General features: G+C 44.1%; 2 protein-coding genes and 1 long non-coding RNA gene across 5 annotated transcripts in view; 1 reads left to right on the top strand and 2 right to left on the bottom strand.

Annotated features, from left to right (window-relative positions):
• Nucleotides 1-20,171, top strand: part of LOC105354499 — a 280,743-nt gene that overhangs the window by 55,370 nt on the left and 205,202 nt on the right. Inside the window, exon 4 of the long non-coding RNA XR_002873627.1 lies at nucleotides 4,555-4,716. This is a non-coding gene — a long non-coding RNA (uncharacterized LOC105354499). The remainder of the gene's footprint in view (nucleotides 1-4,554; nucleotides 4,717-20,171) is intronic.
• On the bottom strand, nucleotides 6,546-11,628 carry cbx2 (chromobox 2). Of its 3 annotated transcripts, XM_011477715.3 has the most exons (5): nucleotides 11,207-11,628; nucleotides 11,067-11,110; nucleotides 8,995-9,060; nucleotides 8,855-8,924; nucleotides 6,546-8,776 (listed from the first exon to the last, which is right to left on the bottom strand). In XM_011477715.3, exons 1-5 carry the CDS (start codon nucleotides 11,276-11,278, stop codon nucleotides 7,628-7,630), a joined length of 1,401 nt encoding a protein of 466 aa, XP_011476017.1. In that variant the 5' UTR covers nucleotides 11,279-11,628; the 3' UTR covers nucleotides 6,546-7,627. The 3 variants fall into 3 exon arrangements, with proteins under 3 accessions (XP_011476017.1, XP_023812914.1, NP_001098386.1); XM_023957146.1 differs by lacking the exons at nucleotides 11,067-11,110; nucleotides 11,207-11,628 and adding an exon at nucleotides 11,009-11,063; NM_001104916.1 differs by lacking the exon at nucleotides 8,995-9,060 and having other exon boundaries at nucleotides 7,628-8,953; nucleotides 11,066-11,110; nucleotides 11,207-11,278.
• On the bottom strand, nucleotides 13,248-19,414 carry LOC101173468 (ectonucleotide pyrophosphatase/phosphodiesterase family member 7). Its single transcript, XM_004071106.4, has 6 exons — nucleotides 19,109-19,414; nucleotides 18,878-19,023; nucleotides 17,466-18,095; nucleotides 16,087-16,321; nucleotides 13,636-13,768; nucleotides 13,248-13,511 (listed from the first exon to the last, which is right to left on the bottom strand). The coding sequence occupies exons 1-6, from the start codon at nucleotides 19,341-19,343 to the stop codon at nucleotides 13,454-13,456; spliced, it is 1,437 nt and encodes a 478-aa protein (XP_004071154.1). The 5' UTR covers nucleotides 19,344-19,414; the 3' UTR covers nucleotides 13,248-13,453.

The following is a 20,171-nucleotide window of genomic DNA, read 5'->3' as shown; positions in this document are numbered from 1 at the left end:
GTGTGGATTTATATATATATATATATATCCTCCATAATGAAAAAAATGTTAACATAGAAAACGCAATTTTCATTGGATTGGGTCTTCAATTTTCTTGAGCTGCCTCAAAACTGTACGGCTGATTAGTTCCAACATTACGGGGCGACCGTGGTGCAGCGGTGGGGCGGACAACCCATGATTGTAAGGTTGCAGGCTCGATTCCTGCCTTGCACGCCCATGAGTCAAAGTGTCCTTGGGCAAGACACTGAACCCCACCTTGCCTCTGGTGGTAGGCGGGCGCTTGTGCTTGGCAGCGGTGCCGCCACCAGTGTGTGTGAATGTGTGTGTGGATGTGTGTGTGACTGGGTGAATGGGCTGTGACTGTAAAAGTGCTTTGTCCTTGTAGTAGGCCTGCACAATATACTGCAAATTTATCATTATCGCGACATCAAGCTGTGCAATATGCATACCGCAAAAGACGGCAAAAATCGCAATAAATGGTTACCTTAAATGTGCTAAAACAAACTCACGGCAGATTGACATATTGAACAAAGGAAATAAATCCCTTTATGCATTTAACCAATCAGAAGGACCCGTTTACGTTTTTGATCAATCAGATGAGCCCTTTTATGTTTGATGTTTGCCTCCTACGTCGACAAGGGTCAGTTGGAGTATAATTTTTAAACTGTTGCAGTGAAATGGAAATGATGTTTTTGGTTTTTTTGCTATTTGTTTATATACCGCAATTTATATCCTTATCGCAATATTAATTACCAATATCGCATATCGCGAGTTTTCCTCATATCGTGCAGCCCTACCTTGTAGGTAGAAAAGCGCTTTACAAGTATACGCCATTTACCATTTGTTTACCATTACACAGGTTTTTGGGTTTAAGCTAAAAACATCATCATCAAAATTCAAAGGCCACTGGGACCACAAGCTAGCAGCAGCTCACAAACCATTTTACAGCTTGTTTCTAGTTATACTTTGTGTTCAGGCCAACCTTCAAAGGAGATGTTAAAATAAGAGTTTTTGTTAAAGAAAGTAAAGGGTTGAAGAAACAATTTGATAAAAATCTAATTTGATGTGGAAGAAATCGTTTCTTAGGGATTTTAAGTGTGCCCTGTAGTGCAGGAAGATGCCCCTAGAAGTGATCCAGCTTCCCCTGAAGCTGAATGGAAGGTGATGGAAGACTGTGTTTAGCTGAGCAGCTCTCAGTGTGACGGCTCCCGTTCTCACCGGCGTCTTTATTACCTTAAGCGAGTTAACCTGGAGATCTGCTTCTGTCTGAGACGAAGCAGCGTGAAAACAATTACAATGCAATTACATCGGCCACTTTGTGCGTCTCGTCACTGCCCAGCCGTTGGCCTCCTGCTGCCGAGAAATGGATTACATTCTGCTCTAATGAGTGTTGGAGCATCAACAAATGAACGCTACAGACGTGGACTCAAACTCTTCGTGTCCACCATGGCTGCGACAAAGACGGCGGAGTGAAGACGGAAATTCTGCCCCCCGGGACGTAGAGGGCCTCTGAAATGTTCACGCAGACACAGAAATGTCAAACAGAGGGTGTTTTGTGTAGCAGCGGGGCAGAGGTGTTCTCCCGGCGGTGATAAAACTCAGGCAGGCCGTGTTGGTCCTGTAAACGTGATCTGCAATGTGTTAATTACAAGCTGGCGCCTGCGTGAAGCTGTGCGTGCCTGAAGCGAGCGAGGTCGTCCTGATCTGCATCCCAAAGAGGACGGCGACGGCCTCCAAACGAGATTTTCCCTCCGCTGGGGATCCTGTTTGCACGGGGCCGCTTTAAACAAATTAAGAGCCGGTTCAGTGCTGTTTGCCAGACCCCTGTCTCCTGCAGGGGCCGTAGCGGAGGGGGGGCCCTGTGTTGTTTACTGTCACTCATGTGGTGGAGGGCCGAGGCTTTGTGTGTTTAACACGCCGTTTCTCACAGAGGACGATGAAGAAGCTCCTGAGGCCGAATGACGGAAAGATGAATGAAGCAATAAGTCCAAGTTTTACTTCAGTACAAACTTTGTGACCGCCTGTTGAACAGAACCCCAGATTTTGATAAATTCCCCCTCCTCCGGTTATTAAGGCTTGTTCCTGCATCCTGGTCTCAGCGCGGCCCCAGAGGACGGTCGATGAAGCCCCTCTCTCAGGTTTTGTTATTGGGTAATGGTTTTCAACGGTTGATGGATGGCTCCTCTGCAGGCCTCCCCGAGGAGCAGAACCTCTATCTCGACATTAATCTGCCGCTGCGAGACAGACACGCTTGTTTAGCCCGCACAAAGCCCAGTAAGCTGTTGTCTGAGGGAAAGCTGGCCGTCTCCAGAGCCACTGGAGGCAGCCATGGCTGGAGCCAGAGTAATGACCTGTGAAATTCAGCCACACTCGTCCTCTCCTGCGCGGCTCCGCCGACTCCGCCGGCTCCGGGTCTCGTTCGCAGCCTGCTGCAGATTTATCCCAACGTCTCTCCTGGTGCCGTCAGCTTTGTGCGAGTTCATGAGGGCTGACCGAGGGAGTCCGAATGGGGTGCTGGGAGGGGGGCGTTAATGAAGCTTTTGTGAAAGTTAGTTTGGAAACTCTTATATAATTGAAGCTGCTGACTTGTGGTTCACATTCCCGCCGTTCCACTGCGGAGTTTCACTCAAATATTTACACTTGCTTTGTCTTGTGAAATGCCCCCCCCCTCCACGCACACACACACACCCCCGACCTCAATCAAATCAGGATGTGAAGCAGAAAAGTTCAGGGGAGGTGTCTTTGACGGTGGTGAGGAAAAGTAGCTGTGTTTTCTTCCCCGGGGCAGATTATCCGAGGATCAGGAGGGCAAACTTCCCGCTGGCCCCTCACGTCTGCCAGATACAGTTTGACTTTGTTACCTCAGCTTCTCAGCAGAGGCAGATTCCTCTTATTCCTTCCCCGTGGGGGTCAAAGAAACGGCTCTGTGGGAGAGGAGCCGCTTTAATAACTCCTCACACTCTTTGTCATCAACCTCCAAACGAGGCGATGCGTTTGTGATCGCCGCAGGCGGTTTGAAAGTGGATTACTTGACAGAATGACCAAGTTCTTCAGGTTCAAATGATTCAGATAAACTAATTTATACATCCAGAACCCAACGTCACTGATATGAGGAAACACCTCTTCTGTTTGGAATGATTACTGCTCAGACAGACACTTTCGGATGTATTCTGGTCCTGGGTTTTTTTTGGCTCGGTCCATTGACCGTTTCTGAGAACTGGACTGAGTGGCCCTGCTGTCCTGGCTTTTTTTGTTGCTGACTCCAAGAAGCCAAAATCCTGTAGACTTCTGTAGAGAAATAAACAGCTGTCACTCATTCTATTGGTCACCATAACCGTTCTTGATCTGATACATTTTTTGTTAACATCTTCTTGATAAGCCTCATTTTTTTCATTACATTTTTTCTGCAGTTCAAGAACTGAACAATCAGCTGCCTTTTAAAGTAGGCGGAGCTTACAGGCTTGCATGTCCAACGTTTAAAAGGTTTCACAGATTTTCCCAGGCCCCGTTTCAGTAGTAGGGGTGTGGCCTTCCAACTAGCTCACTCCAGGTTGGTAGGAGTGGTTGACATAGAAACGTTGACTTCCAACGACTGGGACCAATCACTGCTTGCTGACAATGTCTGGCTCCAACATGGCAGTCTGTATTGTGAAAAAAATGGCACCTGAATAGACTTCATTTGACTGTAGCCAGAAGTGAACCAATTTCTGTGAATGGAGTCGGACTCCCTTAGTCCAGTTTTCAGATGCTGTTGATGGTTTGGTCCTGGTCTTTCTTTGGTCTGGTAAAGTCCCAGATTTGTTCCTGTCCTTGTCTGGCCCTGGTTTGCTCTTTGTATGATCCAGTTCTGGTCCTGGCCTGGTTTTGGTCTGGATGTGTTCGGAATTTGGTCTAGTCCTGGCTCTTTCCGGTCTGGTTCTTGTCTGGTTCTTGCCTGGTTTTGGTCTGAATTTGGTTTAGCCCATGCATTTTTTAGTCTGGTTCTGGTCTGGTCCTGGCCTGGTTTAGTTCTAGTCGTGGTCTGATGCTGGCCTGGTTTTCTTTGGTGGTCTTCTTGTTTTGAGGGATGTGAACTCTCAAGTGATCTCTGGTTTGGACCTAAATAGGAGGTGTGGTTCTGTGTGAATGTGGTGGTACTTTCTTGGAGGAATGGACTCTTCCATGGTTCCTCTGTGAAGAGCGGCTCTCTGTGGTTTTTTGGAGTCTTGAAGTCGACATAACTATCCTTTCAAACCAAAAACATCCCACCTAGAATTTCTGCATGAGTTTCCTGAAGATGGTTGATTCTGGTGAAGCGAGACGGAAAATATTTTCATAATCGATTCTCGTCACTAATTCCGGTTCATTGTAATGGGAAATAATGAAACGTATTAGTCGGAATGTAAAAGGCAGAAAACTTTTCTCTACTGGTTAGATCCTTCAGTGTCGTTTGGAGTCAGTTTCCTCCAGGTTGGACAAAAACCTTTACATTTCAGTTTTTAAGTCCTGATGTCCACAGCTGATCCGAGTGTGGATGACCTCAGACACCGTGACTAACCAGCCTCTGCCCCTCAGGTGTCCGCCAGTTCTCCGGCGAAGATGCGGACTTCGTCTGCGGTAATAGAAGAAAGCTGGGCAGGAAAAAGTGACAGATGTTGGAGGCCCACGCCGAGCAGAAAAGCGAGAGTGGGACTGTCAGACATGTCGACTCCGGCGAGGTGATGGATGGAGAGTGAGGTAAGACAGATGACATCGTCTGTCTGAGGCCGTGTTGTCACAGCGGAGGATTGCCGCTTGTCTTAACCTCTCAATATCAGAGAGCAAACTGAAGTTTGTTTACACGGCTCCGGCGGGGTGATTTAGAGCCCGGCGTGAGGAAGACGTGGGTGGAGGTTTGTTCGCTGGAGGCTGGGATCAGGTTTCCAAACACTCCCTTTGAAATCCAATAGCGGCCGGCGCTTTAAAATGAAGAAGGTGAGATCTTCGGCGAGAGGCCACCTCCGCCTTCACAGCGGTATCGCCCGGGATGGGATGATTGGGGGGCGGCGTGCAGCCGTGACTCAGGTGGTGTGAGGGGGGGTGGGGGCTGCGGTCGAAACCCTGGTGTGTGTGTGTTGAGCTGGTCTCACAGTGTGACAGTGTTCACACTGTTTGTGCATACCAGGCCACTGTGAGAGCCTCTCTGTCGCACGACTGTTTACTCTGGTTTATTTTGGGAGAATTCCACACGACTGCGAAAGGCATCTCTGTAAATTATGGAATTTGGGTAATGATAACTTGTGTCAGTTACTCAGGCTGCCTGATACTGCTTTTAAGAGTGTAAATACATGGGGGGGGGACTTCACTATGAAACTGAACAATGACCTAAATCTGACATATTTTTACTGAATCTGAGAAGTCTATAAGAAATCAGGTCACCTGATCTGATACACCAGTCAAAAACGGTAGGGGGGGGGAGTCGGGTCAATTCAGGTGTACGAGTATTCCGTTTTTTTAAATATGTACTAACGTTTAAGTCAAGTTCCTATTCTCCAACTTAATCTGGTTTCAGCTTTTACTCTGAAAATCATTAAGTTTAATGGGGACGCATTAATAAACCCCAGAAGAAGAATCAGATTCATAGAAGCTGTGGCGCTAGGTGCAACAGCACCATCTAGTGGTTGACGTAGTGTCTGTCATCGTCATCTGGAGTTTGGAATTTACAGGGAAAAAAACCTGGACAAATCAGGGAATTTACTTTTTGGAAAGTAAATATTTTTACTCCACCACATTTAAAATGATTACTGTTCATTTAAATTCTATAAAATACTTTTTACCGTCATTAGGTGGGGTTGAGATTTTTGTTAACATAAATCAAGCGTCTCTCTCATCTACTTTATTTTGGCAATTTAGTGAAAAATATGATCAAAAATGACCATTTTGAACATGAAAATGTGGCATAAAAGAAAAAAAGGATTCCACTGATTTAAAAGGACACTTTTCTTTCCTTTTCACTTTTTAAAGGCAAAAATTGAACACATTAAAATATTTTTTTTAAAATAGGGTCATTTGTGTATGGTGTCAATTCAGCGCCTAATGTATTGTGAATCAAAACCCCAAATCTGCTAATCAAAATTCCTAAATTGAGAGCCAAAACCCATGCAAACAAAAGATATAACCCAAAGCGCAATCATATTTCTTAGGTGCCGATTTGTTTTCTCGCCATTCAGAAATGGTCTTTTTGAGTTGTGCTTTTATTCTGAAATTGTCTAACCATATTTGTGGGTCAGTCTCACTCATGCTGCTCCTTTCCTTGTAAACGTAAAGCAAAGACTTCATTTCTAAGACTGTCAACCAAACTAAGTAAAAAGTCTGAGAAAAATCAAGTTATAGATGATTTTTTTTTAGAAATTTCGTTTTCTTCAAATCCAGTTCCATTTCATTGTTTGTTTTTTGTTTCCCATCAATAGATTTTTAGAATCTGTCATTTACAGAGTTAGAAAAATGTTAAAGTCTTTGCTGCTGACGTTTTAAAATCTAAAACAAAAGCATTCATCGAATTTACAAACATTTAAACAGAGAGTCTCTCCTGTTTTTGAAGTATTTTATTAGTAAAAATGAGGAGAGGCACAACAGAGAACAGGTGACACCGCCCTGAAAATAAATAGATTGTAAAGAGAACACCCTCCTTTGAAACGGTTAGTACAAATCTAAAGTTCCTGTAGGAGCGTTCCCCTGCCAAAGAACGCCTTAGTCCACGCTTCCAGGAGACCTAAGCGATTGTAAAGATGTGTTCCCCACGTTCCTCTGTCAGCAGGATGTTTGGCACTTTAGCCGACGAGAACATGAAAATGATTCTGTCTCTGAGCACAACGTCTGCAGAACAGGAGGGGCTCTGCAGGAAGAAGTAGCGCTCGGGGCCGCCATTCCCTTTTCTCAAAATAAAAAAAAATGGAAGCCCGGCAGGACTGATCCTGCAGAACCAGAAGAACAACCCGTTCAGGAAAACCCCAGATGAAGCCAAACAAACAATCTGAGCGCCGCTTTTCCAGAACAGAACAGTCCAGCTTATGCAGAAGCCTGCAGTGAAAACTGGCAGACAGAGGTAGCTAATACACAGAACTACAAAAACAATAGTTTCACTCTGTGCTTGTAAGTATAAAACAACAGAAAAATGATTCAAATCCATTTTTTAAGCAAAAGACTCCACAGTGATCATTTCAGTCCCAGCTGGTTTAAATTAATCTATTTGAATTTATTTACAAGCTGTGACTGCGGTTTGTGTAATCCCCAGATTAATTCTCTGAATGTTTTTGTCACTTTGCAGCAAAGGCCTCTGTTTTCACAAAAGGACAGTTTTAATGACAAAAGTTACATCGTTTGTTCACGATTTATATGAAAACGGTTGAAATATTACCAGTAAACCTAGTTTCAGAGCAGAAATGTGAAGGTTTGGACGTGAAATTGACCAGAGCCTCAAAGGAAGCTTCAGATTTTTTACTTTAGAGCAAAACGATGACGAAGAAAAAGGTTTAAGAAAATAAATAATCCCAATCGGAACCAGCAAATTAGCCAAACGGCTCGTTTTGATTAATAGAGGAGGAACAAATGAACCCTGTAATTCAAGGGGTTTCTCTCAGAACCGGCTCTGGTTCTCCTTGGAGGCGGCTCAGTAGTTGCGAAGGCTGAAGAAGCCCACGCTGGTGGGCGACTCCTTGACGGTGACGGTGACCAGGTTGGCGGTGACGTCGGTGACGAACACGTGCTCGATGAGGCTGCGCGTGGGCTTCCAGTCCTGGTTCTGGACGGCCGCCCCGTTGAAGGAAGCGTCGTGGTCGGAGTCGGAGCTGCTTTCCTCTTCCCCCGTGCTCATCTCCGTCATTCTGGGCTTCTTCGACCTCTCCGGCTGCTTCTGGACCTCGGATCCGGACTTGTCGGGTTGGCTCTTCCTGGCTGCTGGTCTTCTCTGGGGGTCATCGTGGTGCACCTGTGCGGGGGTGGCGGCTTTCTTGGCGGGGGTGGCGGCGCCCCTCTGGGCGTTCCCAGCAGTGCCGCTGCCCTGAGACAGTTTGTGATGAAGGTTGAGGGGCTGTGGACCAGATCCTGGGTTGGAGGGGGGGTTCTTTGGAGGGGGAGTCCCTGTTTTGGTGCTGAGCATCCGCTGCATCGTTGACAGGGGGGTGTGGGCTTTCCTCTGCCCGCCGGGTGTGTGCTGCGCTGCCCCCTGGAGGGGGTGTTTGGAAGGGTTCAGGTGCAGCGCTGCGACCCCTTTAGCCTTTTTCAGATCCAGACTCGCCCCGCTGCTCACGGCGGACGGTCTGCTCTGGCCGGATTTGTTCAGGGGGAGGGAGGTCTGCACCGAGGACCTTCCGGGTCCCGCGGAGCCCGGGGCGTTCTTGACCCCCCCGCCCTGGGCCAGAGGACTCCGGTTCTGAGCCCCCACCGCCTCCCTGGCTGAGCCGCGGTGGAAGCCCAAGAAGGCAAAGCCGGGCGGCTGGACCGGCTTATGGGGGCCCCCCGGCAGATCGGGGCCCTTGTCCGTTTTGGGAGGAGCTTTGTTCTGCTGAAGCTCCTTCGCCTCACCTCTGCGCTTCTTTGACGGATCCGGTTTGGCCATCAGGATTTGAGCCTTCTTCTGTGGGACGGGGTCATGGTCTCTGGTCCGGACAGTCGGCGCCGTCTGCTGAAGGTGGCTGTCCTCATCTTCATCTTCATCTTCTGAGGAGGATGAGGAGGAGGAGCAGGAGGATGAGGAGTCAGATGAAGAAGACATCGCTGAAGATGAGGTGCTGGACTTGGGCGGTTCTGGTAAGCTGTCCTGAATCGTAGAGAAGAAACGTGCGTTAGTGCGGTCAGAGTCGGAAAGTCGCGGCGCTGCTCTTCGGCTGGTCCTCACCAGGATCTTCCGTGGTCTTCCTCGGGGTCTCTTCCCTCTTTTGAGCATCAGCAGCTCCTTCTCCTGCTCCCTGATGGAGGAAAACGCCGCATGAGAACTTTACCGAGGAACACGCCGAAACTCTGAAGGAACAAACGTACTTTTTGTTGAAGGCAGCCAGCAGCCTCGGGTCCAGGATGTTTTCTTGAGGCTCCCAGCTGTTGTGTCTAAGACAGCAAAAGAGCGTTACCACGGAGACCAACCATTAAATCAGATTTCAGCAAACTGATCATTTACCAAACTTGAACCCTAACAAACAAACGTGGAACCGGATGAGAACCTCCTTTGAGAACAAATTTCTTGTGAGTTTTCTGGTTCTTTAGCTACCACATCAGATTTGTTGTGAAGTTCCTGCTGCCACACAATCGGAGCGACTTCCCCCATTCACAGGTCCGGCCCTGCATGACATTAAGCTCCTTTCTGTCCCGGGCCAGCGCTCCTTTGTCCCCCCCGTCCCCTGTCTCCTCCCGGATTAACCAGCCAGCCCCGAACAGCTCCTTTACCCGATCAAATATACGCTTTATTACCTTCTATTTAGTGTTACCACATACTGTAGTTGTCAAGAAATACTGGATGAAATAAACCGCAGAAACTGACAAATGTCAACGACTTATTCTTTTTCTAGAGTTTGTGGTTTTGATGTTTTGCTACCATCAGAGGAACGATGAATGATAGAAAAACAAAGCAGTTTAGTAAAGTGGAGAGGTCAGAAAAACCGGAGGATCCTCTGGACGTCCAACGGTTTTCCAGTTGATGTGCTCAGTCTAGTCTCTGGACCTTTGAGTCCAAAACCAAACCAGGAAGCGTTTGTTTTTAGTCGGATTATTGGCAATCATGACCCGACCCACTCTGACGACAATATCACGTAACATTAGAACACTGGGACTTTTCAAGCCTTGAGTTACGGTACCGGCGTGTTGAAAGGCTCGCTCCACAGTCTCAGAACCAGCTTCACTCACTTCCTCATCATTGGAAACAAATGTTTTCTGGTCTAAAAGAAATCAACAGTTTGAGACTAAACTGGTCTTAGCCCCTCCCCCCCCACTAATCGTCGTCGTGGTCAAAATAGAAATGTCATATCTGGCTATGCTAGCATTTTCTTTACAGCACTTAGATTTTTATAGTTTTTGACTTTTCCTTAACAGTACTTAACATTTTGTTTATAGTATTTGACTGTACTTTTACAGTACTTGCAGTATTTGACTTTATCTTAATACTATTTGACATTTTTTTACAGTACTTGCAGTATTTGAGTTTTTGTTTACAATATTTAGGTTTTTATAGTATTTGACTTTTTTTTATAGTACTTAACATTTTATTTCTAGTATTTGACTGTACTTTTACAGTACTTGCAGTATTTGACTTTTTGTTTACAGTATTTAGGTTTTTATAGTATTTGACTTTTCCGTAACAGTACTTAACATTCTGTTTATAGTACTTTTACAGTACTTGCAGTATTTGATTTTTCTTTACAATATTTTAGTTTTTATTTACAGTACTTAGGTTTTTATAGTATTTGACTTTTCCTTAACAGTAGTTAACTTTTTGTTTATAGCAGTTGACTATTCTTTTACAGTAATTGCAGTATTTGAGTTTTTCTTTACAATATTCGAGTTTTTCTTTGAAGTACTAAGGTTTTTAAGTAGTAGAAGTACTGATTTTTTTTTTTTGCCCTTACAACACTGAACACAGCCTTTCAGAGCGTCATTAGAACCGTTAGAACCTTGTTGTAACCAGAAAACGCCAGTTGTGATCAGCCCAGACCCCCCCAGCATGCACACCCCCACACACAAAGGATGTGGGTGACGAGCTGGCAGGCTCCCGAGAGGGGGGGGGGGGGGGGGCAGCGGTGTGCACGCAGGTGACGGGACGTGACCGTGGGAGCAGCCTCCCGGCCACAGCAGAGCAGAGAGTTCACGGAGAACCTGAACTCCAACGGGCCACAACGAACGCAGAACCATCCGCTCTTTCAAAATAAAAGCCCTAAAAAGCGTCGAGATGTGACGAACAAAAGACTTTGGTGGCTAAATCGTTTCAAATCCCGAATAAAAAGGGGAAAAAACCCGAAACGGGGGCACTTAGAATCCACATTTGATGTTCTGCTCATCAACAAACCATCTGCTCGAACGAAAGCAACAAGCGGGTCGTCGTTGTTTTCATTGTTTGGACTCACTTGGATGACCATCCCCTCCACTTGACGAGAAACTCCAACTTTCCCTGAGAAATGTTCAAAAACAGAGGGGCGGAGAGTTCGTGAAGGAGCAAAAAAAGCGGGCAGAAAGTGCGCAAAAGTGAAAGTGACGCGGCTCTGACCTTTCTCACGCGTTTGTTCAAGATGCATTCCGCATCAAAGACCTGCTCTCCCACGGCGCTAAGCTCCTCCATTTCTGCCTGCAGCTCCAACACGGCGACTTCAGCGAGGAGGCTGCAGCCAATCAGAACACAGCCAGCCGCCGCCGGATGTTGGCCCTCCTGCCTTCAAAATAAAACCCACCCTCGACATTTAAGCATTGACATTTTTCAACCAATGTAGTTATTAGGAAGCAGGGTGTGTTTATTTAATGTTGAAAACCGAAATCATGTAAATATGTTGTAAAAAAAAAGTGAATGTGAAAACAGTACTATTTAAGAAAATCATCTTGTTTTAATTGAATAATTTAAAAGTAGACTAGAGATTTATGGCTATAAAGGTTTTTAAAATGGAAAACTTGGAGAGATATCCATCTGGAGTTGTTGGAGGGTATTTAGTTTTTTTTTAAATAGCTTTGAATGAATGCTATGAAACAAATGTAATGTTATAAAGCATGTTTTTACTTTATCTCAAAGCTAAATAAAAAAAAAAAAGTTTTGTTTTGATTCCCATCAAGCCCAGAAGACTGAAAAACAAACAAAAAATTTTTTTAAAATAAAACATTTTTATTCGATTTAAAAAAAAGTCCCTTTGGATTGTTTTTAATTTTTGGTTAATTTCTTTGTTAAGAAATACAAACAGTCATGCAGCCTGAGAGCACGGTCTTGTCGACAGGTGCATTCACACCAGACGCGATTAACACGCCGGGAACGTCGGGTTTTAACGTAAAGCCAATGTCCCGAAGCGATCTGAGGTCCTGCAACACGGCCGTGTTTACCAATCAGGGACTCAGCTTTGGGCACGAGACTTTTTCAAAGACTTGATCAAAGGGTTTAAAAAAGATAGAATCCAACATGGCCGCTTGATGAGAGGATTTTCGTCCTGAACTCACATCCGTTTCCTTAACCCGCTGGGGGCTGTGGGGTTGCCAGATACTGACCCAGTTACTGTTGGGCAGAGGCGGGATACCCCTTGGACAGGTCGCCAGCCTGTAACAGGGTCCATGGAGCTGGAGCGAGTCCGCTATGCTAGCTAGTCGCCTGGTTGACAGCAATAGTGAGCTCCGCTGCCCTCTTTGACCTGGGCAGTGGAGGTTACTCTGCTGGCCCGCCGGCAGTTGGCTGCTCAGCAGACGGAGAGCGGGTGCCGTCATAGCGGCCTGCATCACTTGAGCTCCACAGGCCTATGATTATCTTATTTTCATCATCATAATAATAAACAGATTCCCCAGCTTTATTTAGATTTTTCCATCAGCGGTTTAATCCTCAAACAGACTTAATTAAAACTCAAATTAAATTGGGCTTTTTAAAGTAATTTAAAACCCAGGCGCAGCTCTCTGTAGGATGTGGTGAACCCAGACACAAACCGTGTTGGCGGTTGCTCCGGAGTCGGGCGTCAAGCAGCAAATTTGACGCGTGATTAAGAGAGGCTGCAGACGTAACTTTGACGCGTGAATGCAGCTTAATATATTCAAAAATATGGGGGCTTGAGAAAACAGCAACACTACAAAATCCTTTTAGACATCACTTTAGGGAAAAATGTTTATCTAAATTTTTAAATATTCAGTAAAAATGCTGCTATTTAACATGTAAAATAAATTATCAGTAAATGTAAAAAGACAAGTAAATAAGCAAAAGAAATGTCATAAGGACTGTTTTTTTTTGTCATGCAAAGTTAATCCCGTCTGAATTTTTCTCTTTACAAACTACTGAGGTTGAAGTTCAAATGACTCTAATATCAATAATAATAAATGCAGTCATTTATTTTTCCTTTACTTAAGTTGAGATTTTATTCAGACACCTTTTACTTTGAAAGTTCTGACAGGAAGTGTTTTGTCTCTTTGTGTAACTTGACACTGGTTTGTATTTTTCGGGCACAACAGAGAAAATGTGCCAGCTGTAATATGACACTCACAGGCCTCCATAGTTTCACCAAAAAGCTTTAAAAAAAATCTTTATAAATTTGGAACAAAACCAGACATTGAATAACTTGAGGTCTGTGACATTTTGTGATCACTTTTGAGGTAGAGTTTATTCATTAAAAAGAAAAACAATTCACATATTAAGGTGTACAAACCTTATTCAAACATTTAAAGGAAAGTCAGTTTTATATATATATTTATATGTGTTAATTTAAAGTCTTTGGAAATATCTCAATCATTTTGACACATTTGAGATGAACTTTGGATCCATTTTTGTTGTTTGGTGTGTTTATAGTGACGTTTGCTTTGTGTCCACTTTTTCTGAAAGACTTTCCAGGCTCTTTGATCTGAAACAGAAAGATTATAGAAAAACACAGAAGAAGAAACAATTTTTAGGGAAAGAAAACAGAAAAAATGGATAAAAAATGTCCTAAATATTCAGAAAATGGAACTTGTTTTACAGCTCTTTACCTTTTATTCTTGGGCTTTTTGAGCAGTTTTGTTAACACAGTTACAACACAAACGATCACAAGAAATCCACCCATTGCAGAAAGTCCAATGAATCCTCTTTTCACATAATCCCCACTGTGGTCTTTATTTGATTCTGAAAAGACAAGCATTGGCACATTTTTCAGCATTTATAAACATAGAAACTAGGCTTTCCTGCAGTTTCTTCAGGCCCTTCCGGAAATTGTCTTCTGCCAGTTCCGCCCCCAGACTAACTCACACAACGGTTGTGTCCGAATTCCTTCCCTACTCACTACATAGTGCACTGTATTGTGGGTTTTCCAGAATTTTCCAGAAGCCTCTGCGTGCAGCAGTGCTCACTAGATTGGCGAATATAGACCACAATGCATTGCGTCGGAACAATTATTGCCAAAAAAAATGTATTTAAATTAATTTTTTAAATAAATCTTCAACGTTTTTATCTCCAGAAGACAGTGGACTCATAAATAAATGCTCATATTAATTAGATTTTAACTTCGTTAAATCGAGGACGTCATATCCGCCATTAAAAAAAAAAGAAAAAAAAAGTAGTGAGCGTGGTGTCCAAATTGCTTTTAAAATTAAGGGCGCTATAGTCCTGCACTATATAGCTTTTTAGTAGTTGGGGGTTACGGAGGGAGACATGTTTGTTAGTTTGGACATAGCCAACCGCTTTCTCTGTGGAACTAGCAGTGATTGACTAAACACTTTCATTTCATTTACGCAACTCGCACATCTGTCTAAGCTAAAGTCCAGATGCTGTCTGTTTTCGTGGGAGAAACACAGACGAGCTGCGGTCCTCAGTATTCTACGGCACCCTCAAAACGCGAAAGGCGGAGTCTTGGAGATCAAGTTGTCTTACTTCCGGGTAAGACATTGAGCTGCGAAGGTAACTCATATTTCATAAAACAATAGTTTTTTAGTGTGCCAAAGGTAATATATGATCATATATGTGGTTATATGTCACTCTGAAAGGCTTAATACAGGAAAGCAGGATACAGACCCTATAAAATCATAAATCAATGAAAAAATATATTTTTAAATAATGAATGGATGAGAAAACATACAGATTAGTTTTTACTGTGAATACAGTGGACCCAGGTTAGGCTATGTCCGAATTTACTCACTATTCCACAATCCTTAAAAGTCCGTATAATGCAGGACTTTAAACAGACAAAATATATAAATAAAGCTAAACAGAACAAAAAGTGGTTTTTGTACACAGAACACTAGATTGTTTTAAAAAAAACGAAATAATTCAGTTAGTGTGGAAACCACCGTTTCATCCACTTGAAAGAAGCGGAAAAGCCGAAAAACTAGTCTTTTATCTGTTGACTCACTGTAAAAACTTTCTTCTCTTATTTTTAAACGGTGTAATTGAGTGAAAGCAGCTTCAAGTGCAGAGTTTTTTTTTTCCATCAGTTTGCCTTTAATTGTTGATGTTCCTGCTTAAACAAAAGGCAGTAGTTTTACTGCAGCATATATTCAAAGCCTTATGTCAACCTCCATCTTTTTATTTTTTATAGTTTTATTTTCAAGTTTTAGTACACATAACATGAGCTCCACCTAGATTTTACCCAAAATTCATAGCTGTGTATTTCGGCTGGAACTCCTCAGTAGGTCCTATTTCCATCAGTGGGTTTTCAGCGTTGGAAATAAGCGGTTATCCTGTTGTCCGAGATAACCAGATTTCACGGAGGACAACCAAAAATGAACCTGATGGTTGTCCGTGTGACAACCTGGTCTTTCATTCAACATTTTGGTATTTTTTCGACTATTTTTCAAAGTTTTTGGGAAACCGATATCCGACCTTTTAAGATAAAACCGAGTGTACACGAACGATGTCACGTGACTTCCGAAAGAACCGAGTACGCCCGAAGACATCGCAAATGACAAAATTGCACCTGCATGTCTTGTTTAAAAGATCAGGGATATTAGTCTTTACTGCTACTGCAGTGCACAATGTAAACATGGTATCATTTACACATGTGTATATTTGAAATAGATGTTATATCAGATTATAACTTTTAATCACATATAAATATTACTTTATATTTGGAATGCTGTACTAGTCCCAGTCTGTACAAGTGTTCTAAATTTTAAAAATACTCATTAGGTTACAGTGTTGGTTAATGTAATCAATTTTCTGATATATTATAGGGTAAGATAAAGTATTTTCATTTGACCGTAACAGTATTTGATTTACATGGTAATACTTTGTGTAACCAGATGCTTCAATATTTAGTAAAATGTTTGTTTTTAATTATTTAAAGAGTTTTTTAAATGTCCATCATAAGAGGCAGTTGATACTGAGTAGGTTTCGTTGCGTTGAATATTGGTATCGAAGGACAACCAAATATTGGGGAGGACAACAAAATATTACTTGCCGGACATCCATTTTCCCCCCCTTATTTCTAACGCTGGTCTTAAACTCACCCTGAGACAACTGGCTGGTGACCAGCATGTGTTTGGTGACGCTCAGATGACCGTCGTTGACCTCCGGCTCGATGCCCAGGAGATGGCACATCAGCGGGTAGATGTTGACGGTCTCGAACGGCCCCACCACCAGGTTCTGTCTGAACGCCGGGCCCACCGCCCTGAAGAAAGGCTTCATGTCCAGCTCCTTGTTGTCAAAGCCGTGCTCTCCTTTATTGAACTGAACTGGAAAGTACTGCAAGGACAAGGGTGGATGATGTAAGTGGCGTGGCCCAGTTTGTTGGCTTTAATTACTGTGATTTCGTGGGGCAGAAATATTAATTGGAGCTTAAAGGATCTCTACACGGTGGCTTACTTCCAGCAGAGGGAGGCATTGGCCAAGCCAAAGATAGGATTTCATGCAGCAGAGTGAAGGGCTTTTCTATCAAAGAGCTTCAATGATCATTTTAATCCAATTAGAACATTTCTATTTTCATCAAACACTCGAGACTTGAGCTCCTTTGATGATTTACTGTTTTACATCTATGACCAAAGGTTTGTCATAGAAAAAACAGAACGCTGGTATCTCGGAAATTATGTAACTGTTGTGCACTGATATAGGATGTTATCAAAGGGGGGGGGGGGGGGGGGGGTTAGGGATGTGACAAAAGTCCTCTGATGTAACTGAGGTCAAAGCCTGGGGGCTTTAGATAACCTGGGGATTTCCTGGATGTGCCTGTTTTATCAATCAGTGGATGAGTTCTGTTTGTGTTTCACTAATGGTTTGATGGTCCTCAGTATTCAGCTGCAGAGTGGCTGAGTGAAAATGAGTCAAGTGAAAATGCTAATTTTGAATTTTCAAGCATGAATAGCTCCATGAAGCATTTGAGAGCGTGGCGTATCATCCGCCAGGCCCTGGATTATCCGTGCAAATGCACTTGATTAAAATTTGTAATGGACTAAGATTAGAATTTAACTTCTTGTTTGTGATTGAAAAGAGTCCAGTTCCATAAATTAAAATCAGCAAATTTTTTTTGAAGGGTAATTTAATTACTTCTGCGGACGTTTCTGGAATGAACGTAATCGGACGAACCGATTTCTTATCTGGTCCTTAAACAACCCCCCAGGCTAATTATAGCGATCATAATGACAGATTTACGGACTCTTATCTTTATCAAAACGATTACAGCAGATGTAAATGTTTGCCATTTTGAACGTGGCATTGTTCACTTGCACAAGTGACACTTTATTTTACCCTTTAAAGGGTAAATCAATAAGACTTGCTGCTGCGCTGCATGTTTCTGTGCTGTGAAACATCCCAGCATGCCTGACCCAAACGTGGGATTTCTTCTTTGTTTGTTGCAAGTGTTTAAACAATTGAGTGAGATCCGTCAACGCACCCCGTTGATTACGTATCCGAGGTCGGCCCATAGAACGATGGGGAGGATGCGCTCGTGGTTGCTAAAGCGCAGGTGCGCTGGCATCTCTTCCTTCTTGTAGACGTGCAGGTGTGGATGAGCCCCCTTCAAGGCGTTGTAAACCTTTTCCAGCCGTCCCGGTTTAGGCAGCAGCATGCCAGAGGGGCCATAGTCCACCAGATGGAAGGAAATGTCTTGGAAGGAAAAGCCTGGGATCTTTGAGAGTATGATTTCGTCCACCTGGGCTCCACGCTGCACTGTAGTCATGCCGTGGTCTGCGGTGATGATGATGTTCAGCCGGTCGATGAGCCCGTGCTGTTGAGCCGAGGCGCGAATGTAGCCAACGGCTCTGTCAACCTGCTTCACCATCTCCCTGCGTTCAGGAGAATCCGGGCCGTACTTGTGGCCCGTGCCATCCGGCTCGCCGAAGTACATGGACACAAAGTCCAGATCCTGATCTCTGAACCAGCCCATCACCTTGTCCGTGTTCTCCTTCCATGTGGTCTCATTCTTGTAGTCATGGAACCGGGGCTCCACCTCCTGCACCAGAGCCTTCTCCCCCTGATAGCTGGAAGCTGTGCCCGGAAAGTGGAGAGAGCCGGCTTTTAGGCCCTGGAAGGGTCAAAAAGAGAGGTCACAATGGATATCACTAGACTACGTTTTTGGCTTTGTGTTCAAATGAATCCCAATTCTACACCTTGACTCTACCTTTGAGGTTAAGACAGTAGAAGTGTGTATTTCAGACTCAGAATGGGGGCAAGGAAAGACCTCTGCAGCCCTTGAAATGTCATAAAGGACCACATTACAAATGAAGCAGCATAAAAAGAAGAATGTTTTGTGCGAGAATGGTTTCAACAGTTGTCTTTTTAGTCTTGTTCTGGTGTTTGATGCTAAAGTCTCATATGAGACTTTCTTGGCGACAGAGTTCTGCTTTGACTTTGGAACTTGAATGCAGCGACTCAGTGGCTTTGTGGAAGAGTGTCCACCCCAAGACTGGAAGGCTGTGAGTCACAAATCCACTGTCAAATCATGCACAAAGACCTTAAAAAAAGGACAAAAGGCTCCCTACTTGACACTCAGCAATAGGGGTTGGAGGGGGGGGGGGGGGGGTGTATGAACAGCTCTATGCTCCCCCAGGGGACGGGTCAAATGCAAAAAACAAATTTCATAGCTTCAGCTAATGTAGCTAAAACAGCTAATGAGACTAACCTTAATTGGCACCAAATAATGATATTATAAGCAAAGAAAGATGAACAATTAAAGGTTGAATACCAGAAAAGTAAATGGATTGATTTTTAGAGTCTACAGCAGTCTCCTGACATTGTAGCTCCGGTTGCAGAGCTTTCATTTGCAAACTCTGGATCCGGCTTTACTCTGTGAGAAGCTTTACAGACCTGTCGCTGAGCTGTGATCCAGATGGGCAGAGAGCCGTTGTCCCACCAGTTGTTCACAAACTGAGTCATATAGTACTGCTTCTTCTCTTGTGTGGTTGTGTTGAACCACATGTTGTGTATCACTCCATGGTTCTCGATGTAGCGTCCTGCAGAAAACGGCCTCTGTGAATCTGCTCGCACTCAAAGGAGTAGAAAAAAACTGATGATGAAGATGTAAACTGAGAGAATTACCTGTCAGGAGGGTGAAGTGAGTGGGACTGGTGATGGTGAGGTACGGAGGTGTCACATACAGGGCTTTGACTCCATCCTTGGCCATTTGATCAAGGTTTGGCGTGTCCACGTCCAGGTCGTAATCCCACCTGAACCCATCGAATGAGATCAGAAGCAGCTTCTGCCTGTCCTTGTTCAGTGGAGCACTGAGGACCACCGAGGCCCAGAGGGTGCATAGAACAGCGGTCCGGAGCATGTCCTCCACCTCAGGATGCCAACCGACCAAACTGTCACTCTCAAGTCAGTCCGCTCGTTTTCATCCAACTTCCCTGAAGCAACTTCTGAACAAAGTTTCACCTCCTATCTTATCTTATTGATTGGATGGACTTTATCTCGAAGCCTTTCTGCATGAGGTTTATGGGCCTCTTTTATGGCTGGGTCCTGTGTTCACAGTGAATTTCCCACCTCGTTTTGCTCTTGAGCACTAGCAGTAAAGCAGATTAATCTCTGCAGCCATCTTGCCTGTTTCTTTCCTAACTCTGTTGTTGATGCTGCTTCTCCTGGTCGTCGGTGCACCAGAGTTTCCTGTGAATCACTGACAATGTGGGGAATGACACTTTGATGGGTTTCACCTTGAGGTGGAGTGGTGCATGATTGATCTGACACCAGGAAAATGAAGAGGAGAATGAGAGTATATATCTAGTCATCAGCGAGCAGAGGCCTCTTGGGGAGAAAAACCCTAATAGACAAATTCGTTTTAATAACTTTAATGTGTGGACCGAGCCGGGATGTTGTTTGGATCTTTATAAAACCTGCATCTGCAGCTTTAGATCAAACCTGATCTGCCCCCCCCAATGCTATATATCACCCCATTGAGATGTAATCTTATCAATGTCCGTCATATTGTCTAGAGAAGCTAAATCTTCAGATTTCTTTATTGTCTGTGTCCTTGGCAGAAGTTCAAGGGAGAAGTCTAATCTTTATGGAGATAAGGGATAACATTCATCAGCTTTCATTTGCCTCATTCATATTCAGCAGCTTTCTCATATTAACTCTATCCGCTCGTCAGCAAGGTTCGGGATGG

This window comes from Oryzias latipes, chromosome 8 (assembly GCF_002234675.1).
Source record: "Oryzias latipes chromosome 8, ASM223467v1".
NCBI lineage: Eukaryota > Metazoa > Chordata > Actinopteri > Beloniformes > Adrianichthyidae > Oryzias > Oryzias latipes.
Note: the sequence above shows the minus strand (reverse complement) of the source record. Positions and strands in the feature narration are given on the sequence as shown.

What these genes read in the sequence shown, in the direction of transcription:
- cbx2 (NM_001104916.1), bottom strand. Translation starts at nt 11,278, where the DNA reads ATGGAGGAGCTTAGCGCCGTGGGAGAGCAGGTCTTTGATGCGGAATGC. An exon ending in TGAACAAACGCGTGAGAAAG is followed by an intron (nt 11,111 to 11,206) that starts GTCAGAGCCGCG and finishes AACATTTCTCAG; the next exon opens with GGAAAGTTGGAGTTTCTCGT. An exon ending in GGAGGGGATGGTCATCCAAG is followed by an intron (nt 8,954 to 11,065) that starts TGAGTCCAAACA and finishes GTTCCTCGGTAA; the next exon opens with AGTTCTCATGCGGCGTTTTC.
- LOC101173468 (XM_004071106.4), bottom strand. Translation starts at nt 19,343, where the DNA reads ATGCTCCGGACCGCTGTTCTATGCACCCTCTGGGCCTCGGTGGTCCTC. An exon ending in TCGGATACGTAATCAACGGG is followed by an intron (nt 16,322 to 17,465) that starts GTGCGTTGACGG and finishes TTGTCCTTGCAG; the next exon opens with TACTTTCCAGTTCAGTTCAA. An exon ending in CACCAGCCAGTTGTCTCAGG is followed by an intron (nt 13,769 to 16,086) that starts GTGAGTTTAAGA and finishes TTGTCTTTTCAG; the next exon opens with AATCAAATAAAGACCACAGT.